At 42.3% G+C, this 23,236-nt stretch overlaps 2 protein-coding genes across 2 annotated transcripts in view; both read right to left on the bottom strand.

Moving 5' to 3' along the window:
- Positions 1-23,236, bottom strand: part of LOC308655607 (uncharacterized protein) — an 801,622-nt gene that overhangs the window by 736,177 nt on the left and 42,209 nt on the right. The gene's annotated exons all lie outside the window — the stretch shown is intronic.
- On the bottom strand, positions 21,178-22,137 carry LOC308655681 (olfactory receptor 2T11; the record flags this gene model as incomplete). Its single annotated transcript, XM_081305790.1, has 1 exon — positions 21,178-22,137. The coding sequence occupies one exon, from the start codon at positions 22,135-22,137 to the stop codon at positions 21,178-21,180; it is 960 nt and encodes a 319-aa protein (XP_081161916.1).

The raw sequence follows: 23,236 nt of genomic DNA, 5'->3' as shown, positions 1-23,236 counted from the left end.
ACGTACATTCAGAGAGCGAGGCACACCTCTGCTTGGAATTGAAGGATATGCCCAAAATTCTGTCCCAATCTTTGAAACAGGGTGTGTTTTCAGATGCACAGATTATCACCATATGCTGTTCAGCTTCAAGGATCCTGTGTTACTAGTGTATTGCAGAATCTGATTGTAGGGACACTCTGTCTCCCTCAACTGTTTCTGTGACTCCATGTTGCAGAAGCAGTGTCACCTGCTGTATTGTTTCTCATGTCACAGCGATGAATGTCATCATCCCCTCCTAAAGAGTTACACAGTGAATTGGTTAGTAAACTGTTGTTTTAAAGTAAATTGTAGAACAAGTATGGTGGTGCATGCCTGAAACCCCAGCTACCTGTGAGGCAGAGGCAGGAGGACCATGAGTTTGAGGTCAGCCTAGGAAACTTAGGAAGATCCTCTCTCAAAAAAAGAAAAGAAAGTAGCTATGGGTTTTAATCATCCCACATATTGTAGAAATTGCTGAATGAATGTTGAAAGGATAGTGTGGGAGGAACATGTGGAGGCCCCAGTGATGAGGGCTGTCACTGGGAAGGTGTGACTACAGGTTTTGGAGGTAAAAGCTCCAAGAGATCCAAGGGACAGTTGAAAGTACCCATTTACTGTACAAAACCTAAAGATTTTATGAGAAGAATGCATGTTGTTAGGGTAATTTAGGGGAATTACATGTCCCATCCCAAGACTGCCTGGAATCTAAATATGTTCATCTTCTCTAAATAAATAGCAGTGTATCCCTTCTAAAAAAATCCAGTTCTCAAAACTTACCATTATATCCAAAACCCAAAGACCAAGGAAGAGAAGACCAACCAGGGTTCCACAGGAGGTCCATCCTTCCTGGCTTCTGAGTGGCCCCAGCTGGAAACTGCTCTCTCCTGGGCCATTGCTATGTTCTACATCATCATCGTGCTCAGAAGCTCCCCGATAGCCTTGCTTTCCTGAGTGGAACGCGTCTCCACATGCCCATGGACTTCTCCCTTAGCAATCTTTCCACCCTGGAGCTGGGCTTCAGCATGACCACTGTGCGCCAGAGACCTCAAACCTGGGCATCAGCTCTGCAGGCTGTGCCTTGCAGCTGTGTGTGTCCCTCTGTGGGGGCCACAGAATGCAGCTTGCTGGTGGTGATGTCCTTCTACCGCTGCGTGGCTGTCTGCTGCCCCTGCGATACTCCGTCTTCATGCACCCTCTGCTCTGCTGGAAGCTGGCACTCAGGGCCTGGCTGTTTGCCCTGACAGGGTCTCTCATCCTGTCCCCTGTCACACTCCAGCTGCCCTTCTGCCCCCATCACCTCCTGGATGGCTTTCTGTGTGAGGTGCCTGTCCTCAGGCGCCTGGCCTGTGGAGACACCACTGCCAATGAGTGGCAGATGACCATCACGGCTGTCATCTTCACCATGGTCCCTGTGGGGCTGATCCTGGCTTCCTATGGCTGCATAGCTCAGGCTGTGAGGAGCATGAAGTCAGAGGAAGGAAGGAAGAAAGCCACTGCCCCCTGCTCCTCCCACCTCCTTGTGGTCTTCATGTTTTATGGGACAGTGGCCATGGTGTACACTGACCCTCAGAGCAACTTCGCTTCAAAGAACGGCAAGTTTTTCACCTTCTTCTACATTGTGGTCACACCCCTGTTGAACCCTCTCATCTACACCCTGAGGAACCAAGAGGTACAGGACGCTTGGCTGAGACAGCTGGGAAAGTGGGCAAGCCCAAGGCTGGTGGCCATCATGTGAACCAGACAGGAAGTCGAGAGCCATGAAAAGCTTCCACTCTCCCTTAGAGAGTCCTGGAAATCACTCTAAAACGGTTTGTGCTCAGTGCCAAGCTGACTTTTATTCCTCTAATTTTACACATCATTTGCTAAAAAACAAAATGTAAATTTAATAGTAGTTTTGGAAATTGGCAGGTGCTCACAATATATTTGGATAGGAAATAAAAGTAGTTGCACAGTTAACCCAAGTGATTATTTCTAAAGCAACATAATTTTCATAAATAAACATTTTAGAATTATCAAATAGATGCTCATGGATTATTTGCTATTTAAATTTAAAAATTTTTAAATGGTAGAACTTGGTTTCATTGTGCAAGCCTGAAGGGAGGATTTTCCCTCTATTAATTACCAACCGTTATGCCAAAAATCAGTATGGCATGATGGATCTCACACCAATATTGCTAGCTGCTAGACCCATCAAATGGGCAGCAGCCGGCTGGCTGAATAGATCTATATTGAGTTCAGACCCTGACCATGGATTTACCTTCATCCAAAATTATACCCATACCCACTATGCACAAGCTTGTATGACACCACCCTTTGCCATGCTAATAATCAACGATACTGATGGCATAAACATCACGCAAACAGAGATCCCTTGTGCAGTCAATACATCCTGCTGGCTCACAAATTGTCTAGTCCCTGCTGTGAAAGCTAAACCTATATTTTATCCTCAGAGTGCCCCCAGCAATCTGGCTTCCAGTGACCCTGTCCAGAGTGGAGGAGTCCATGGGACATGGAGATGAAGAACCTTCTGAATGAGATCCTACATTAGACAAGGCGTGCAATTAGCCTCATCATTACTGGGATTATTGCCCTGTGACCGCCATCGCAGCCACAGCCACTGTCACTGCTTCCCTCACTCAGAGTATCCAGACTGCTCAGACTGTGAACAATGTGTCCACTGCCGTGGCAGAAGTCTTTGCCATCCAAAATGACTTAAATAAACTGTCCTGATCTGCTATTTTAGTCATTCAGCAAGAACTAGACCTCACCAGGAACAACTAGATATTCTGTTTTGTTGCAGAGGCTCACTTGTGACCCTGAGTTTCATAGTATGTGTCACCCAATATGTTGTGTCTGACAATGTAACCTTACACTTCTCCAGTTTTCCTCTGCATATTAAGGGCACTTGGGATGCTAACTGTGTTATGACTATGCAAAACCTTACTAAGGCAATTGTCAAAATCAATGAGACGAAGGTGTCTATCTTGACAACCTCTTCTTTCTTCCAGGGACTGACTGAGCACTGGAAAAACCTGATAGCCAGATTAACTAATCCTTAAAATGCTATTACCCTGGCCCTACTGGTTATTATAGTGATAATATTTTCTTGTGTTGAGAGATGGTTATGTAACCATGTAAAGGCCCCTGAATGAAAAACAGCAATGCTGGCTGAGGTCCTTGTGGCACAATCAGAGGGGGGAGATGTGGGGACAGGTGTGTGGAGTACTGCATATGTGGCATACATTAAGGGCACCTGAGTAGCAGACCATTCTCCTCGTGCTAGGTACATGAGTGGCAGACACTTACCTGTAGGCACGCGCTGGAGCATGAGGCAACATGTTGTGGTCCCAGCTCTTGCTCCACGGTCTGCTCCTCAGTTGGTCACTGCAAGGACAGTTGGCTAAAAATTGTGTTGGTGGCTGCCTGTAATCTGCCTAGCTGCTGCCTGAGTATATATATACATGGTAACTGCTCAATAAAATCAGATATGCTTCCAGCTTGGTCTCTGGAGGTCTTGAATAGTGACTCTGCAGCCACACTTTCCTCTACCCTGTTCTGTGGACCTCCTTGCTGGGCAGAGAGAGAGAGCCCACGCAAGTGGCTGCTGGAGAGAAGGTGTTGGGAACTATGGTACATGCCCAGCTGGTGTTCCAAACTGGGAGGTGCCCCAACTAAAGATGGTGATGAAGATGGTCCAAGATGGAGGTGGCTGCTTTCATTGGTGGGTGTCACATTGGGTAGGGGGAGCCAGACAATGGCATTGGCTATGTGTTCAGAGATGCAGCTCTGTGACAGGCAGTGTTGTGGCTGTTGGCTGTCTTCAGAGCCTGTGTGATGTCTCCAGGTGCAGGCCGGCTACTGTGCATAGGGGACTGTGGCAGTGGCTGCAGAGTCCCAAGATGGAGGTGAGTGAGGGAGCCCCATATTGGTAGATGGGGGTCTACATGAGAGTGGCGGTTGGAGTCCCTGTGGGTGGTAGTGGCTAGGTGTCCTGCATGGGAGCAGCATCTGAGATTTCCGTGCAGGTGGGCGGCCAAGAGTCCTGCTCTGGTGCAGATGCCGGTGGTCCCTCTCGGGCACCTGGGAGACCTGCGTGGGTGAGTCCTGCTCTGATGCTGAGGCCTGGAGCCCTGCACAGGCAAGGTGGCCATCTCTCTTTTTCTTTTTGTTAGTTTGGCTAAGAGTTTGCCAAGCTCCCCCCCACCCAAGTACCAACTCTTTGTTTTTTTGATTCTTTGAATTGTTTTGTTATTCTGTAATTCATTGATTTCAGCTTTGAACATAATTATTTCCTTTCTTCTAATGATTTTTTTTCTTTTTTTTGTTTTTTTTCTTTTTTTTAATTTATTTTTTTTATTGGTTGTTCACAACATTACAAAGCTCTTGACATATCATATTTCATACATTAGATTGAAGTGGGTTATGAACCCCCAATTTCACCCCAAATGCAGATTGCAGAATCACGTTGGTTACACATCCACAATTTTACATAATGCCCTATTAGTAACTGTTGTATTCTGCTACCTTTCCTATCCCCTACTATCCACCCTCCCCTCCCCTCCCATCTTCTCTCTCTACCCACTCTACTGTAATTCATTTCTCTCCTTGTTTATTTTCCCATTCCCCTCACAACCTCTTATATGTAATTTTGTATAGCAATGAGGGTCTCCCTTCATTTCCATGCAATTTCCCTTTTCTCTCCCTTTCCCTCCCATCTCATGTCTCTGTTTAATGTTAATCTTTTCTTCCTACTCTTCCTCCCTGCTCTGTTCATAGTTGCTCTCATTATATCAAAGAAGACATTTGGTATTTGTTTTTTAGGGATTGGCTAGCTTCACTAAGCATAATCTGCTCTAGTGCCATCCATTTCCTGGCAAATTCTATGATTTTGTCATTTTTTTATTGCTGCATGGTACTCCATTGTGTATAGATGCCACATTTTTTTTATCCATTCATCTATTGAAGGGCATCTGGGTTGGTTCCACAGTCTAGCTATTGTGAATTGTGCTGCTATGAACATCGATGTGGTAGTATCCCTGTAGTACGCTCTTTTAAGGTCTTCAGGGAATAGTCTGAGAAGGGCAATAGCAGGGTCAAATGGTGGTTCCATTCCCAGCTTTCCCAGGAATCTCCAAACTGCTTTCCAAATTGGCCGCACCAATTTGCAGTCCCACCAGCAATGTACAAGAGTAGCCTTTTCTCCACATCCTCGCCAGCACTTGTTGTTGTTTGACTTCATAGTGGCTGCCAATCTTACTGGAGTGAGATGGTGTCTTAGGGTGGTTTTGATTTGCATTTCTCTGACTGCTAGAGATGGTGAGCATTTTTTCATGTACTTGTTGATTGATTGTATATCCTCCTCTGAGAAGTGTCTGTTCAGGTCCTTGGCCCATTTGTTGATTGGGTTATTTGTTATCTTATTGTCTAATTTTTTGAGTTCTTTGTATACTCTGGATATTAGGGCTCTATCTGAAGTGTGAGGAGTAAAAATTTGTTCCCAGGATGTAGGCTCCCTATTTACCTCTCTTATTGTTTCTCTTGCTGAGAAAAAACTTTTTAGTTTAAGTAAGTCCCATTTGTTGATTCTTGTTATTAACTCTTGTGCTATGGGTGTCCTATTAAGGAATTTGGAGCCCGACCCCACAATATGTAGATCGGAGCCAACTTTTTCTTCTATCAGATGCAGAGTCTCTGATTTGATATCAAGCTCCTTGATCCATTTTGAGTTAACTTTTGTGCATGGCGAGAGAAAGGGATTCAGTTTCATTTTGTTGCATATGGATTTCCAGTTTTCCCAACACCATTTGTTGAAGATGCTATCCTTCCTCCATTGCATGCTTTTAGCCCCTTTATCAAATATAACATAGTTGTAACTTTGTGGATTAGTCTCTGTGTCCTCTATTTTATACCATTGGTCCACCCGCCTGTTTTGGTACCAGTACCATGCTGTTTTTGTCACTATTGCTCTGTAATATAGTTTGAAATCTGGTATCACTATACCGCCTGATTCACACTTTCTGCTTAGAATTGCTTTTGCTATTCTGGGTCTTTTATTTTTCCATATGAATTTCATGATTGCTTTATCTATTTCTACAAGAAATGCCCTTGGGATTTTGATTGGCATTGCATTAAACCTATAGAGAACTTTTGGTAATATCGCCATTTTGATGATGTTAGTTCTGCCTATCCATGAACAGGGTATATTTTTCCATCTCCTAAGATCTTCTTCTACTTCTCTCTTTAGGGTTCTGTAGTTTTCATTGTGTAAATCTTTCACCTCTTTTGTTAGGTTGATTCCCAAGTATTTTATTTTTTTTGAGGATATTGTGAATGGAGTGTTTTTGCTCATTTCCATTTCAGACGTTTTGTCGCTGATATACAGAAATGCCTTTGATTTATGCGTGTTGATTTTGTATCCTGCCACTTTGCTGAATTCATTTATTAGTTCTAGTAGTTTCTTTGTAGACCCTTTTGGGTCTTCTAGGTATAGAATCATGTCATCTGCAAATAGTGATAATTTAAGTTCTTCTTTTCCAATTTTTATGCCTTTAATTTCTTTCGTCTGTCTAATTGCTCTGGCCAGTGTTTCGAGAACTATATTGAATAGAAGTGGGGATAGAGGGCATCCCTGTCTTGTTCCAGATTTTAGAGGGAATGCCTTTAACTTTTGTCCATTCAGAATGATGCTAGCCTGAGGCTTAGCATAGATAGCTTTTACAATGTCAAGGTAAGTTCCTGTTATCCCTAGTTTTTCTAATGTTTTGAACATAAAGGGATGCTGTACTTTGTCGAATGCTTTCTCTGCGTCTATCGAGATGATCATATGGTTCTTATCTTTAAGTCTATTGATGTGGTGAATAACATTTATTGATTTCCGTATATTGAACCATCCTTGCATCCCAGGGATGAATCCTACTTGATCATGGTGCACAATTTTTTTGATGTGTTTTTGTATTCGATTCGCCAGAATTTTATTGAGGATTTTTGCATCTAGGTTCATCAGAGATATTGATCTGTAGTTTTCTTTCTTTGAGGTGTCTTTGTCTGGTTTTGGAATCAGGGTAATGTTGGCCTCATAGAATGAATTTGGAAGAGCTCCCTCTTTTTCTATTTCCTGAAATAACTTGAAAAGTATTGGTATTAATTCATCTTTAAAGGTTTTGTAAAACTCCGCTGTATTCCCATCCGGTCCTGGGCTTTTCTTGGTTGGTAGTCTTTTGATGGCTTCTTCAATTTCATCCATTGATATTGGTCTGTTCAGATTGTGTGTATCCTCCTGACTCAGTCTGGGCAAATCATATGACTTAAGAAATTTATCGATGTCTTCACTATCTTCTATTTTGTTGGAATATAGGTTTTCAAAATAATTTCTAATTGTCTTCTGTATTTCTGTAGCATCTGTTGTGATATTGCCTTTTTCATCCCGAATGTTAGTAATTTGAGTTCTCTCTCCTTTTCTCTTTGTTAGCATGGCTAAAAGTCTGTCGATCTTATTTATTTTTTCGAAGAACCAACTTTTAGTTTTGGTAATTTTTTCAATAGTTTCTTTTGTTTCAATTTCATTGATTTCCGCTCTGATTTTAATTATTTCTTGCCTTCTGCTACATTTGCTGTTGTTTTGCTCTTCCTTTTCTAGGGCTTTGAGATGAAGTGTGAGCTCATTTATTTGTTGGTTTTTTCTTTTTTTGAGGAATGACCACCAGGCGATGAATTTTCCTCTGAAAACTGCTTTCATTGTGTCCCATAGATTCTGATATGTTGTGTCTGTATTTTCATTTATCTCTAAGAATTTTTTTTTTTTAAAGAGAGAGTGAGACAGGAGAGAGAGAGAGAGAATTTTTTAAATATTTATTTATTTTTTAGTTCTCGGCGGACACAACATCTTTGTTGGTATGTGGTGCTGAGGATCGAACCCGGGCCGCACGCATGCCAGGCGAGCGCGCTACCGCTTGAGCCACATCCCCAGCCCATCTAAGAATTTTTTGATTTCCTCCTTTATGTCTTCTGTGACCCATTGATCATTCAGTAACATATTGTTCATTTTCCATGTGATGTAGGATTTTTCCTTCCTTCTTTTATCGTTGATTTCCAGTTTCATTCCATTATGATCAGATAAAATGCATGGTATTATCTCCACCCCTTTATATTTACTGAGGGTTGTCCTATGGCATAATATATGGTTTATTTTTGAGAAGGATCCATGTGCTGCTGAGAAAAAAGTATATCCATTTGATGATGGTTGATATATTCTATATATGTCAGTTAAGTCTAGGTTATTGATTGTGATATTGAGTTCTATAGTTTCTTTATTCAACTTTTGTTTGGAGGATCTGTCCAATGGTGAGAGAGGTGTGTTGAAGTCACCCATAATTATTGTGTTGTGGTCTATTTTATTCTTGAACTTGAGGAGAATTTGTTTTATGAATGTCGCAGCACCATTATTTGGTGCATAAATATTGATAATTGTTATGTCTTGTTGGTGAATGGTTCCTTTTAACAGTATATAATGTCTTTCTTTATCCCTTTTGATTAACTTAGTCTTTAAGTCGTTTTTATTCGATATGAGGATGGCCACCCCTGCTTGCTTATGAGGACCGTGTGCGTTGTATATTTTTTCCCATCCTTTCACCTTCAGCCTGTGTATGTCTTTTCCAATCAGATGTGTCTCCTGGAGGCAGCATATTGTTGGATTTGTTTTTTTAATCCATGATACCAGCCTATGTCGCTTTATTGGAGAGTTTAAGCCATTAACATTCAGAGTTACTATTGATATATGGTTTGTACTTTCATCCATGTTTGATTGTTTATCCTTTTTTAAAAAAATTTAGTTTGTTTCTCCATGATTATCTTTCCCCTCGCCCTCTGTCTTTACTGAGGCACTTCCCACTGATGGTTTTGGTTATTGTTTTTCATTTCTTCCTTGTGTAGTGTTTTGCTCAAAATGCTTTGCAATGCTGGTTTTCTGGCTGCAAATTCTTTTACCTTTTGTTTATCATGAAAGATTTTTATTTCGTTGTCATACCTGAAGCTTAATTTTGCTGGATACAGAATTCTTGGTTGGCATCCATTGTCTTTCAGTGTTTGAAATACATTGTTCCATGACTTTCTTGCTTTCAGTGTCTGTGATGAAAAATCCGTTGTTAACCTTATTGGTTTACCCCTGAATGTAATCTGTCTCCTTTCTCTTGTAGCTCTTAATATTTTCTCTTTGTTTTGTATATTGGATATCTTCATAACAATGTGTCTTGGCGTTGGTCTACTGTGATTTTGTGTGTTCGGTGTCCTGTATGCATCTTCAATTTGTATATCTGTTTCCTTTTTTATTTCTGGAAAGTTTTCTGTAATTATTTCATTCAGCAGGTTACTCATTCCCTTGGTTTGAATCTCTGTACCTTCTTCTCTCCCGATGACTCGTAAGTATGGTTTTTTTATGTTATCCCATAACTCTTGGATGTTTTTCTCGTGATTTTTTACCAGCCTTTCTGAGTTGGCTAGACTCTTTTCAAGATGATATATTTTGTCTTCATTATCTGACGTTCTGGCTTCTACTTGCTCCACTCTGTTAGTGATACTCTCAATTAGTTTTTAATTTGGTTTATCGTTTCCTTCATTTCTAGAATTATTGTTTGAGTATTTTTTATAATCTCTATCTCCTGATAAAGATGCTTAACTTCTTCTTTTATCTGTTTATGCAATTCATTCTCAATGTGTTCTTTCGCTGCTTGAATTTGCTGTCTTGTATCCTCTTTAAGGTTCCATTCCATCTGTCTAAGGTGTTCCTTGAGTTCTTTATATGACCATTTTTCTGATGACTCTATGTCCTCCTGAATATTTAGGCTGTCCTGCATTGTTTGTACTCCTTTTCTTCCTTGCTTTTTGAAGCTGCTCATTTTACTTCTTGTTCTGTTTGACTGCTGAGTTACTGTTTACTCCTATAAATTTATTTGATGCTTGGGAGGAAAGGTATTAGAAGGGAAGGGAAGAAGTCACTAAAGAGAATGAGAGTAAGCAGGTAGAATTCAAGGAAGGGGGGATAAGATAATTGAAAAGAAATGAAAAGACAAAAGAAGAAAAAAATAGGAAATAAAAAAAGAAAAAATATTTAAAAAATAATTAAAAAAAATTAAAATTAAAATTAGAAGAAAAAAAATAAAAAAATTGTAAAAAAATTTAAAAAAACAACAAGAAAAATGAAAATGAAAGAAAAACCCAAATCAAAAAAAAAAAAAAAGAAAGAAAAAAGAAAAAAAAACCTAATAAATGCAGTCTTAGAGTTTGATTAACTTCTCTTCCAGTATGTGGAGCTGTGCCCACCAGGCCAAGTTTCTCCTATCAGTACGCGGGAAGGAATCACTGTGCAGCAGCTCCTCCCAGACTAGGCAAGTCTCCAATCCTGAGTGTCTAGGGCCTCCTCTTGTTTCTAGTCACTTCCGACTTTTCCTCTAGCCAGGCCCCTCTCACGGGTGCCGCTCACCACAATACTGGCTACACGCCAGGTCTGATGCTCCCGGGAGCCCTGTTTTCATGAACAACTGGGCACACTCTCCCAGTTTGCCATTCCCTGAGACCCTAAGTTTGTAGAGCTTGGGGCTGAGAATCCTCAGCGAATTTTACTTGCTCTCTGGTAGCCACGCCCCCGGTAGCTGGTGCAAGAGACCTCAGCTGTCAGCACTGGTGGGAGCGGTAGTTCCGCACCTCGGATCCCGCGCCACCTCTGATTCCCTCGGTCTGGCTACCGCGTTCAAGGGAGAGCTGGGAGGGGCCCTTACGGGAGATCTGGTAGGGGCCCTTAAGTTTTCCCCGATGTGTGGAGAGGGAAGGCCAGGGAATTACACACCTGTACCCGCAGGTTTCAATGAAGTTATCTCCTCCGCCGCAGTCTGATGACGTCAGTTCTCTGCCATGGTGGTATCTCTTGCAAATGGAGACAGTTCGTTTCCCTTTGCCGGGTGACCAATGCAATGGGTGGGTTCTTAGTGTCTCTCGCAAGCCCCGTTTGAAACCTGTGGCCACTACCTATGAAGGCTCAGTTGGCATTTACTTCTGTAGGATCAGAAGGGCTGACCAGTTGTTTCAGCCGGATGGATTAGTGCTGAGTCACAGCTGTTTGTCTGTGGGAAGCAGGCGAACGGGAGCTTGAATTCAGCCGATCTGGGCTCAGTGTGTTTTCTGAGAGGCCCAGACTGTTCACCCCAGATCCACGTCAGCTCAGAATTGCCTAGTGATCCTGAGCAAACAGATTTAGGTTGTTTATGACTCCCTATGACTGCACAGCTGAAGAGGTCAGGGACTTGATCTCTCCGCGCCCGCCGCCATGTTCTCTCTCTTCTAATGATTTTGGAATTGGTTTGTTCTTACTTTTCAAGGGCTTGAGATACAATAGTAGGTTCTTTATTTGGGATATTTATTATTTTCTTATGCAGTCATTGGTAGGTATAATGCTTGCTCTTAAAACCACCATCATAATGTTCCAGATTTTCTGATGTTTTATCAATATTCACATTTGATTCTAAGATTTTATAAAAAATTTCTCCTTTAATTTCTTTTATATCACCCATTGATTATTCAAAAGTGAACAGTGTTCAATGCCCACGTGTTTATATGGCTTTTGTAAGTATTTTTGGTGTTGATTTCTAATTTCATTCCATTATGTTTAGAGAAGTTACAAGGAATTATATTGATATTTTATATTTGCTAGGAATTGCTTTGTGATCTAATATATGGTCAATTTTTGAGAACATTCCATAAGCATCTGATAAGAGAAATCAACTATGTTAGATGAAATAGTCTATAGTATCTGTTTATCTATTTCATTTATAATATTTTCTGTGTGGGAAGATTCTCTACTGAGTTTACAACTGGACCTTTACTTAGATTTTGTACCACTGTGATCAAAATGTGCAACAAGCACAATTTAGATGAGGAAAAGTTTATTTGGGGCTCATGTTTTCAGAGGTCTCAGTTCATAGATAGCTGATTCTTGCTCTGGGTCCAAGAGGAAGCAGCTCATCATGGGGGAAGGGACCAGCAAAGGAACACCACACAGTTTGTGATGGGATCAGAAAGAGAGGGAGATAAAGGGGTCTAGGAAGAACAGCATTCTAGGCGTGGCTCCATGACTCACTCCTTAAGCCACTCTACTATAGGTAGGTGGACTACCTATAGTTACCTATAGTTCCTACCTATAGTCACCACACAGTCCATTCAAAGTAGAATGGGCTGATCAGTCACAGATGTCATAATTTAATCATTTCACCTCTGAATATTCCTGTACTAACTGTAGTTTTGGGGGGACGTCTCATAGACAAATCAGTATAATGAACTATCAATTGATGAGTGAAGTGTGTTCAATTCATTCAGTATTATTGTACTGGAGTCTATATATCTTTCATTCAGGTAATGTCTGTTATATGTAATTAGGTGAACCAACATTTGGGGCATAAAAATTTGCTAGTAATATATCTTATTATTGGATTATTCCCTTTACTAGTATTAAGTGACCTTCTTTGTCTGTTTTAAGTTTTTGCTTGAAATATGCTTTTTATGAATATTCCTGATGGTTTGGGTCTTCATTTATATGGTATATAAATTTTAATCCTTTTATGTTCAATCTGTTGCTGTATTCACCAATAAGGGTGAGTGTCTTGTAAACAATGTATATTTAGATTGTGTTTTTTAATCCATTCTGCCAGCCTATGTCTTTTTTTAAAATTTTTTTATTGGTTGTTCACAACATTACAAAGCTCTTGACATATCATATTTCATACATTCAATTGAAGTGGGTTATGAACCCCCAATTTTACCCCAAATGCAGATTTCAGAATCACGTCGGTTACACATCCACAATTTTACATAATGCCCTATTAGTAATTGTTGTATTCTGCTACCTTTCCTATCCCCTACTATCCCCCTTCCCCTCCCCTCCCAACTTCTCTCTCTACCCCATCTACTGTAATTCATTTCTCTCCTTGTTTATTTTCCCATTCCCCTCACAACCTCTTATATGTAATTTTGTATAGCAATGAGGGTCTCCCTTCATTTCCATGCAATTTCCCTTTTCTCTCCCTTTCCCTCCCATCTCATGTCTCTGTTTAATGTTAATCTTTTCTTCCTACTCTTCCTCCCTGCTCTGTTCATAGTTGCTCTCATTATATCAAAGAAGACATTTGGTATTTGTTTTTTAGGGATTGGCTAGCTTCACTAAGCATAATCTGCCCTAGTGCCATCCATTTCCCTGAAAATTCCATGATTTTGTCATTTTTTAGTGCTGCATAGTACTCCATTGTGTATAGATGCCACATTTTTTTATCCATTCATCTATTGAAGGGCATCTGGGTTGGTTCCACAGTCTAGCTATTGTGAATTGTGCTGCTATGAACATCGATGTGGCAGTATCCCTGTAGCATGCTCTTTTAAGGTCTTCAGGGAATAGTCCGAGAAGGACAATAGCAGGGTCAAATGGTGGTTCCATTCCCAGCTTTCCCAGGAATCTCCAAACTGCTTTCCAAATTGGCCGCACCAATTTGCAGTCCCACCAGCAATGTACAAGTGTACCCTTTTCTCCACATCCTCGCCAGCACTTGTTGTTGTTTGACTTCATAGTGGCTGCCAATCTTACCGGAGTGAGATGGTGTCTTAGGGTGGTTTTTTTTTTTTTTTTTAAAGAGAGAGTGAGAGGGGGGGGGAGAGAGAGAGAGAGAGAGAGAGAGAGAGAGAGAGAGAGAGAGAGAGAGAGAGAATCTCTAATATTTTATTTTTTAGTTCTCGGCGGACACATCTTTGTTGGTATGTGGTGCTGAGGATCGAACCCGGGCCGCACACATGCCAGGCGAGCGCGCTACCGCTTGAGCCACATCCCCAGCCCCTTTAGGGTGGTTTTGATTTGCATTTCTCTGACTGCTAGAGATGGTGAGCATTTTTTCATGTACTTGTTGATTGATTGTATGTCCTCCTCTGAGAAGTGTCTGTTCAGGTCCTTGGCCCATTTGTTGATTGGGTTATTTGTTATCTTATTGTCTAATTTTTTGAGTTCTTTGTATACTCTGGATATTAGGCCTCTATCTGAAGTGTGAGGAGTAAAAATTTGTTCCCAGGATGTAGGCTCCCTATTTACCTCTCTTATTGTTTCTTTTGCTGAGAAAAAACTTTTTAGTTTAATTAAGTCCCATTTGTTGATTCTAGTTGTTAACTCTTGTGCTATGGGTGTCCTATTAAGGAATTTGGAGCCCGATCCCACAATCTGTAGATCGGAGCCAACTTTTTCTTCTATCAGACGCAGAGTTTCTGATTTGATATCAAGCTCCTTGATCCATTTTGAGTTAACTTTTGTGCATGGTGAGAGAAAGGGATTCAGTTTCATTTTGTTGCATATGGATTTCCAGTTTTCCCAACACCATTTGTTGAAGATGCTATCCTTCCTCCATTGCATGTTTATATCCCCTTTATCAAATATAAGATAGTTGTAACTTTGTGGATTAGTCTCTGTGTCCTCTATTTTATACCATTGGTCCACCCGCCTGTTTTGGTACCAGTACCATGCTGTTTTTGTCACTATTGCTCTGTAATATAGTTTGAAATCTGGTATCGCTATACCGCCTGATTCACACTTTCTGCTTAGAATTGCTTTTGCTATTCTGGGTCTTTTATTTTTCCATATGAATTTCATGATTGCTTTATCTATTTCTCCAAGAAATGCCCTTGGGATTTTGATTGGCATTGCATTAAACCTATAGAGAACTTTTGGTAATATCGCCATTTTGATGATGTTAGTTCTGCCTATCCATGAACAGGGTATATTTTTCCATCTTCTAAGATCTTCTTCTACTTCTCTCTTTAGGGTTCTGTAGTTTTCATTGTGTAAATCTTTCACCTCTTTTGTTAGGTTGATTCCCAAGTATTTTATTTTTTTTGAGGATATTGTGAATGGAGTGTTTTTGCTCATTTCCATTTCAGACGTTTTGTCGCTGATATACAGAAATGCCTTTGATTTATGCGTGTTGATTTTATATCCTGCCACTTTGCTGAATTCATTTATTAGTTCTAGTAGTTTCTTTGTAGACCCTTTTGGGTCTGCTAGGTATAGAATCATGTCATCTGCAAATAGTGATAATTTAAGTTCCTCTTTTCCTATTTTTATGCCTTTAATTTCTTTCGTCTCTCTAATTGCTCTGGCCAGTGTTTCGAGAACTATGTTGAACAGAAGTGGTGAGAGAGGGCATCCCTGTCTTGTTCCAGATTTTAGAGGGAATGCCTTCAGTTTTTCTCCATTCAGAATGATGCTAGCCTGGGGCTTAGCGTAGATTGCTTTCACAATGTTGAGGTATGTTCCTGTTATCCCTATTTTTTCGAGAGTTTTGAACAAAAAGGGATGCTGTACTTTGTTGAATGCTTTTTCTGCATCTATTGAGATGATCATATGGTTCTTATTTTTAAGTCTATTGATGTGGTGAATAACATTTATTGATTTCCATATATTGAACCAGCCTTGCATCCCAGGGATGAATCCTACTTGATCATGGTGTACAATTTTTTTGATAGGATTTTGTATCCGATTCGCCAGAATTTTATTTAGGATTTTTGTGTCTAGGTTCATTAGAGATATAGGTCTGTAGTTTTCTTTCTTTGAAGTGTCTTTGTCTGGTTTAGGAATCAGGGTGATGTTGGCCTCGTAGAATGAATTTGGAAGTTCTCCCTCTTTTTCTGTTTCCTGAAATAGCTTGAAAAGTATTGGTATTAGTTCCTCTTTAAAGGTTTTGTAAATCTCTGCTGTATACCCATCCGGTCCTGGGCTTTTCTTAGTTGGTAATCTTTTGATGGTTTCTTCTATTTCCTCAATTGATATTGGTCTGTTTAGGTTGTCTATATCCTCCTGTCTCAATCTGGGCAGATCATATGACTTAAGAAATTTATCGATGCCTTCACTATCTTCTATTTTATTGGAGTATATGGATTCAAAATAATTTCTGATTATCTTCTGTATTTCTGAAGTGTCTGTTGTGATATTGCCTTTTTCATCCTGTATGCTAGTAATTTGAGTTCTCTCTCTTCTTCTCTTCTTTAGCATGGCTAAGGGTCTGTCGATCTTATTTATTTTTTCAAAGAACCAACTTTTAGTTTTATCAATGTTTTCAATTGTTTCTTTTGTTTCGATTTCATTAATTTCAGCTCTGATTTTAATTATTTCTTGCCTTCTGCTTCTTTTGCTGTTATTTTGCTCTTCTTTTTCTAGGATTTTGAGATGAAGTATGAGATCATTTATTTGTTGGTTTTTTCTTTTTTTTAAGGAATGAACTCCATGCAATAAATTTTCCTCTTAGAACTGCTTTCAATGTTTCCCATAGATTCTGATATGTTGTGTCTGTGTTTTCATTTATCTCTAAGAATTTTTTAATTTCCTCCTTAATGTCTTCTATAACCCATTGATCATTCAGTAACCTATTGTTCATTCTCCAAGTGATGCATGATTTTTCCTTCCTTCTTTTATCGTTGATTTTGAGTTTCATTCCATTATGTTCAGATAGGATGCATGGTATTATCTCTACTCCTTTATATTGTCTATGAGTTGCCCTGTGACATAATATATGATCTATTTTTGAGAAGGATCCATGTGCTGCTGAGAAAAAAGTGTAACTGCTTGATGTTGCGTGGTATATTCTATATATGTCAATTAAGTCTAGGTTGTTAATTGTGTTATTGAGTTCTATAGTTTCCTTATTCAACTTTTGTTTGGAAGATCTGTCCAGTGGTGAGAGAGGTGTGTTGAAGTCTCCCATGATTATTGTATGGTGGTCTATTAGACTCTTGAACTTGAGAAGAGTTTGATGAACATAGCTGCACCATTATTTGGGGCATATATATTTATGATTGTTATGTCTTGTTGGTGTACGGTTTCCTTGAGCAGTATGTAGTGTCCCTCTTTATCCCTTTTGATTAAGTTTGGCTTGAAATCTATTTTATTTGATATGAGTATGGACACTCCTGCTTGTTTCTGAAGTTTATATGAGTGATATGATTTTTCCCAACCTTTCACCTTCAGTCTATGTATGTCTTTTCCTATCAAATGCATCTCCTGTAGGCAGCATATTGTTGGTCATGTTTTGTGATCCATTCTACTAGCCTGTGTCTCGTAATTGGTGAGTTTAAGCCATTAACATTTAGGGTTATTATTGAGATATGGGTTATCCTTCCAGCCATATTTGTTTATTTATGTTACTGAATATGGTTTGTTTTCCTCTTTGATTATTTCTCCCCCTTTGCTGTCCTACCTCCCACTGTTGGTTTTCATTGTTGTTTTTCATTTCCTCTTCCTGTAATGTTTTGCTGAGGATTTTTTGGAGAGATGGTTTTCTAGCTGCAAATTCTTTTAACTTTTGTTTATCGTGGAAGGTTTTAATTTCATCTTCCATCTTGAAGCTTACTTTTGCTGGATACACAATTCTTGGTTGGAACCCATTTTCTTTCAGTGTTTGAAATATGTTATTCCAGGATCTTCTAGCTTTCAAAGTCTGTGTTGAGAGATCAGCTGTTATCCTGATTGGTTTACCCCTAAATGTAATCTGCTTCCTTTGTCTTGTAGCTTTTAAAATTCTCTCCTTATTCTGTATGTTGGACATCTTCATTATAATGTGTCTAGGTGTGGATCTCTTATGATTATGCACATTCGGCGTCATGTAGGCATCTAGGATTTGGGATTGTGTCTCGTTCTTCAAGTGTGGGAAGTTTTCTCGAATTATTTCATTGAATAGATTGCTCATTCCTTTGGTTTGGAGCTCTGTGCCTTCCTGTATCCCAATGACTCTTAAGTTTGGTCTTTTAATGTTATCCCATATTTCTTGGATGTTCTGCTCCTGGTTTCTTAACAGTCTTGCTGAGCTGTCTATGTTCTTTTCAAGTTGAAATACTTTGTCTTCATTGTCTGATGTTCTATCTTCTAAGTGTTCTACTCTGCTGGTAGTATTCTCAATTGAGTTTTTAAGTTGGTTTATTGCTTCCTGCATTTCTAGGATTTCTGTTTGTTTGTTTTTTATAACCTCTATCTCCCTGTACAGTTGATCTTTTGCTTCCTGGATTTGTTTATGTATTTCATTGTTGAAGAGATCTTTCATTGTCTGATTTTGCTGTCTAATGTCTTCCTTGAGACTCCAGATCATCTGAAGCATGTATCTCCTGAATTCTTTATCTGACATTCCATCTGCTGCAGATATTACCTCTTCTAACGTTGAGTTAACCTGCATTGCTTGTGGTCCTTTCTTTCCTTGTCTCTTCATACTGTTCGCTTTTCTTTCTGCTTACTGAGACTGTTGTGTTATTGAATTTTCCCCCTATATATTTGTATTACTCTTGTATAGTTGCAAAGTCTCCTGCGCAGGCGCGGGCAGGGGCTCTGCTCCTCCTCCAATTGGGGCACTGTGCCTACCACATCGGCAGGCCGCTGGGCCTGTTCTGCTGGTTGGTAGCAGGTGCGCCTACCTGCAGGCATGTGGGGCGGCTCTGCCACTCCCAGGTTGCTGGGCCTGACCTGCTGGTGGGTTGCAGGTCCGGCTACTTTGCAGGCACGGGGGGAGTATGCACACCTATTTGTATTTAGACAGTTACGCGAAATGGAGGACGTAATGCTTGGGATGAAAGTTGGGGGGAAGGGGAAGGTAGGTGCTCTTGAAAAGAAAGAAGGAGAGGGAGATAGATAGCATAGAGGAGAATGGAAAGAGCAGTAAAACTTGGAAGGGGAGAGAGAGAGGGAAAAGGGAGAGAAAAAATTAAAATGAAATTGGAAATAAAATTAGGTCTTAGAGATCCATTTTCTTCTCTTCCCGTATGCAAAGCTGTGCCCTCCGGGCTGAGTTTTGCCCTCAATGTGTCAACAGCAATCCCTGTAAGGCAGTTCCTGGGAGTCTCTCAATCCTGTTGGTCCAGAGCCGTTTCACTTCTACGGCCCCTCCTCCCCTTCCTCCTGCCAGCCAGCCAGGTCCTGCTCACCGGAGGCAGTTCCCCAAGGATTTGGTTACACTTTCAGCCCCACCGAGTGCTCTATTTCCCTAACTACTAAGCACTCTCGCTGTCATTCATCTAAGCCCCAGTGCTGTGGAGCTGTGGTCTGGGAGTCAATTGTTTAATTTTTCCGGACCCCTTTGGTGGGCACACCTTCAGAATCTGGCAGCTAAGACCATTGGTGTCGCTGCTGGTGGTAATAGGAGTTGGGGGTTGAGGATCCCCTGTACTTCCCTCAGCCCCTACAGTCACAACCACACTGCTGGCGGTAGGAGGAGTTGGGGGTCTGGAGTGTCCTCTGTTTCCCTCCGCCCCTACCGTCACACCCTCTCAGTTCGTGGTTGGGGGATTTGGGGGTGGGGAGTCTTCTCTGCTTCCCTCTGCCCCTACAGTCACGCCCTCGTCACTGGCAGTAGGGGGAGTTGGGGGTCGAGAGTCCTTTGGCCCTTATGGTCACATCCACGGAGAGATTTTGAAGTTTCCCAGTTGTTTGTATCTGGTGTGGGTGGGAGTCACACACCTGCTAAAGTAGATTCCGCTGGGAAGGAATCTCTTTGGCCGAACTTTGGTGACTTCCCTTCTCTGCTATGGCGGGCCCCTGGCTCCTTGCCGGAGTGTCCAAAGGGAGGGGTGGAACTGGCTTGTCTCTGGTCTGACACAATCTCTGGTTTTAGTTCCCAGTTCGCTATTTTGTAAAGGGTTGGTTAGATTCCCTTCACGCTGTCTCAGGGGGGGAGCCGTTCGCCGGGTGGGCGGGGCTGTTAGTAGAGCCGGGTGGGCACGGGCTGTCTGCTGTGCCAGGCGGGGACACTTCTCGCTGGGCCAGGCCGCTGGGGGCTGCCTGTAGAGCCGGGCAGCTGTGGCCGCGTGGCTAAGATCCGGGTGGGCGGGGTGGCCGTTCGCTGAGCGAGAGCGGGGCCTCCCGGGACGGTGGGATGGCAGGTGCCATCTGCGGGTTTGGGCAGGTTGCGCCGCTCGGGGCCGCCGGCCGCTTTCTGAAGCGGCTGGTGGCCGCGGGGTTGTACCTCTGCACCCGCCGGGGGGCCGCCTGTAGGGCCGGGCAGCTGCGGCTGCGTGGCTACGAGCCTGGCAGGCATGGTGGCCGTTCGCAGAGCGAGAGCAGGGCTTCCCCGGGACGGCGGGATGGTGGGTGCCGTCTGCGGGTTCGGGCGGGCCGCGCTGCTCTGGGCCGCCGGCCGCTTGCAGAAGCGGCTGGTGGCTGCGGGACTGGAACTCCGTGCCCGAGTGGCCGGCCAAGATCCACTTGTCTGGGACAAACTGACACTTCTAATAAACCTACCAATTCCCGGCAGGTCCCCTCTTAACGGAATTTTGCTAGAAGTTCCTCAGTAGGTAGACTGCCGCTGTTCCAATGGGTCTTTCTGATCCCGTTAATGTGGAGACATTGGAATCGCTGCTTCCTCGCCGGTGGCCATGTTGGATCCCCATGTTTGGGACTTTTTAAGGCATAGTCTTCTCTTGCCAAAATGTCCTAGATTGTTATAGACTGAGACCTTTTAAAGGTGTGATATCTACAGACTTTGTGTTAATTCTCTGCTTTTGCTGCAGGAGTAGATGTTCATTAGTGGGGTCCAGAGGCCCTGCTCCAGTCATTCCTACTCAGGGCTTGTTTATTAGTTGGGTTTTGTTCTTGCTTTTGTTCTATTCTTTTTTGTTGTGGTTGTTCTATTCTTTGTATTAAAGTATCACAGAAGTTTGAGTGTGGTTAATTTGTGTGTGGAGCAAGAGGCACTCTCTCCCTTGTCTGGGATTAGCTTGGCAGAAACTTCTCTACTCTATGAAATTTTAGTGTCTTCTTAGATTCCAAGTCCCAAGGTGTAAGACGACGTAGCCTGGAACATAAGCTGGTTGAAAGCGCTTTCAACGTCCCCTTTAACCAACACAATGTAGGATGGAATGGGAGGGCAGTTTCCTCTGGACAGACCAGCTTGTTGTCCTGCTGGGGTTGGGCATCAGCAGAGGTCTTCGAGGAAATTTCTGACAATGAGGCTCAGCTCTAATCAGGCTATGAGGGGCTTTGTTGGATGGTATTTGTTCTGGAGAGGACTCTTCTTAATTGTTAAGTAGACTTTGATGGCTGAAAAGTAGTCTGATGAAACTGGGCACATGGAGAGTGACCTCTGGAGGACCTGTCCTCGTGTTACTGAGTCTCTACGCCTCACCTGTGGCTACTTTCTGAGCAGGGGAGCAGTGGGAAAACACCCTCTCCAATGCCCCCAGGACATCCCTGTTTCTGAGACTGTAGATGAGAGGGTTAAGCATGGGTGTGACAATGGTATAGAAGGCAGACACTACCTTGTCCTGTTCAGGTGTGTGGAATGACCGGGGCAGCACATACGTGTAGAAGGCAGCCCCATAGAAAATGCTGACCACAGTCAGGTGGGATGAACACGTGGTGAAGGCCTTTTTGCGGCCCTCAGTAGAGCGCATGCGGTGGACGGTGAGCAAGATGAGCGCATAGGAAGTGGAGATGATAGAGATGGGGATGAGCAGCATGAGGACGCAGCAGAGGTACATCAGGGTCTCATACAAGGACGTGTCAGCACAGGCCAGTTTGAGAACGGCAGGGATCTCACAGAAAAAATGGTTGATCTGGTGGGGGCCACAATAAGGGACATTCATGGTGATGGGCGTGAGCAGAAAGCCATCAAGTGAGCCCCCAAACCAGGCACCAGCAGCCAGCAGAAGACACATCTTGCGGTTCATGAGAACTGGGTACCTAAGGGGGTTGCAGACAGCCACATAACGGTCATAGGCCATGAGGCCCAGCAGGAAGAACTCTGAACCAATCATGGTCAAGTACAGGAAGATCTGGATGCCACAGGCCACAAAGGAAATGGTCCTCTCTGTAGAAACCATGTCCACCAGGAGCTTTGGGACAGTGGTACAGATGAAAAGGGTGTCCATGATGGAGAGCTGGCTGAGCAGAAAGTACATGGGGGTGTGGAGGCGGGAGTCCACTTGAATCAAGACTATCATGACCACATTTGCAGTGACAGCCACCACGAAAATGGCAAAAATGACCGTGAAAACAATCCCCGTGGCCTCTGTGCTCACCAGAAGCCCCAAGAGAACAAAGTCAGAGGTAGAAGTTCTGTTTCCTGTTGACATTGCCAGTGGCAGCTCAGGGGATCAGGGACACCTCAGGATCAGGAGGAAGGGTGGGAAGAGCCAGGTCAGGATGGGGACACCACTCTGCACAGGGGCTGGCGTGGAGGGATTTTCCAGGGCAGGAGCTGGAGAAAAACAAACCAGCAAACTCATCCCAGAGCAGCCGCAGAGGTGACCCTGTTTCTCGTTGGCAAGTGGCCCTCCTGGCACTGCCTGTGGTCACGTTGCTGTGTGCAGAGGGATGGCGAGGGTAGAGATCTCTCGCCCTGGAGTAGAGATTCGTCACGTCTGTTCTGCTCACTCTGCATTATTGTGAGTCTGTGATTTACTTAAACAAGGACAAAATCACTGTCTGAAATTCTCATCTATCTGCTGTCCATGAGACATGACCCATAGGCTCAATAAAGCCTGCTCAATAGACTCTACTGCTAAAAATGGATTCTGAAATTAACTAGACTGATTCTACAAGTCTTTCTCTGATCCATTTGTTCAAATTACTCTGTAAGTAGTCACGGCTGCTGTCTTTTTTGTCAGGCCTCCCAGAAGGACCATATGGTCAAGGCTTGTCTTAGAATCCTGATCTGTTAATTTAAATTACATTCCAGAGCCTGGTGTGGTGGTGCATGCCTGTAATCTGAGTGGTGGGAGGCTGAGACAGGAAAATCACAAGTTCAAAGCCAGCCTCAGCAATGGCAAGGTGCTAAGCAGCTCAGTGAGACCCTGCCTCTAATAAAATACAAAATAGGGGTGGGGATATGGCTGAGTTCAATCTCTAGTACTAAAGGAATAAAAAAGAAAATTACATACCATTCCCAAAGGACAATTGAAAATAAATGTTGTCTACAATATGTTTTTGTTAAAACCCACTGACAGGAAAGAGATGTTCTACTTTTTACTCCAAAAAATTAATAAAGCTAATCCATAAAAAGTGGGGAGAGATTTTTATCTCTCTTTGCCACATAAATGAAACAATCCAAATGCATAAACTAGTTCAAGTGAAGAATCCACATTTATCTCTCCATGCACAGCTAGTAGGCTGGGCCAACGCATGATCTTTAACCTGGGTTGTCCAGGAGCTTTCTCACATCCTCTCTGCTCA

The sequence above is a fragment of the Spermophilus citellus genome (assembly GCF_964194105.1).
Source record: "Spermophilus citellus genome assembly, chromosome: 1".
Classification (NCBI taxonomy): domain Eukaryota; kingdom Metazoa; phylum Chordata; class Mammalia; order Rodentia; family Sciuridae; genus Spermophilus; species Spermophilus citellus.
The sequence above is the reverse complement of the archived record's forward strand: the minus strand, read 5'-3'. Positions and strand labels throughout refer to the sequence as shown.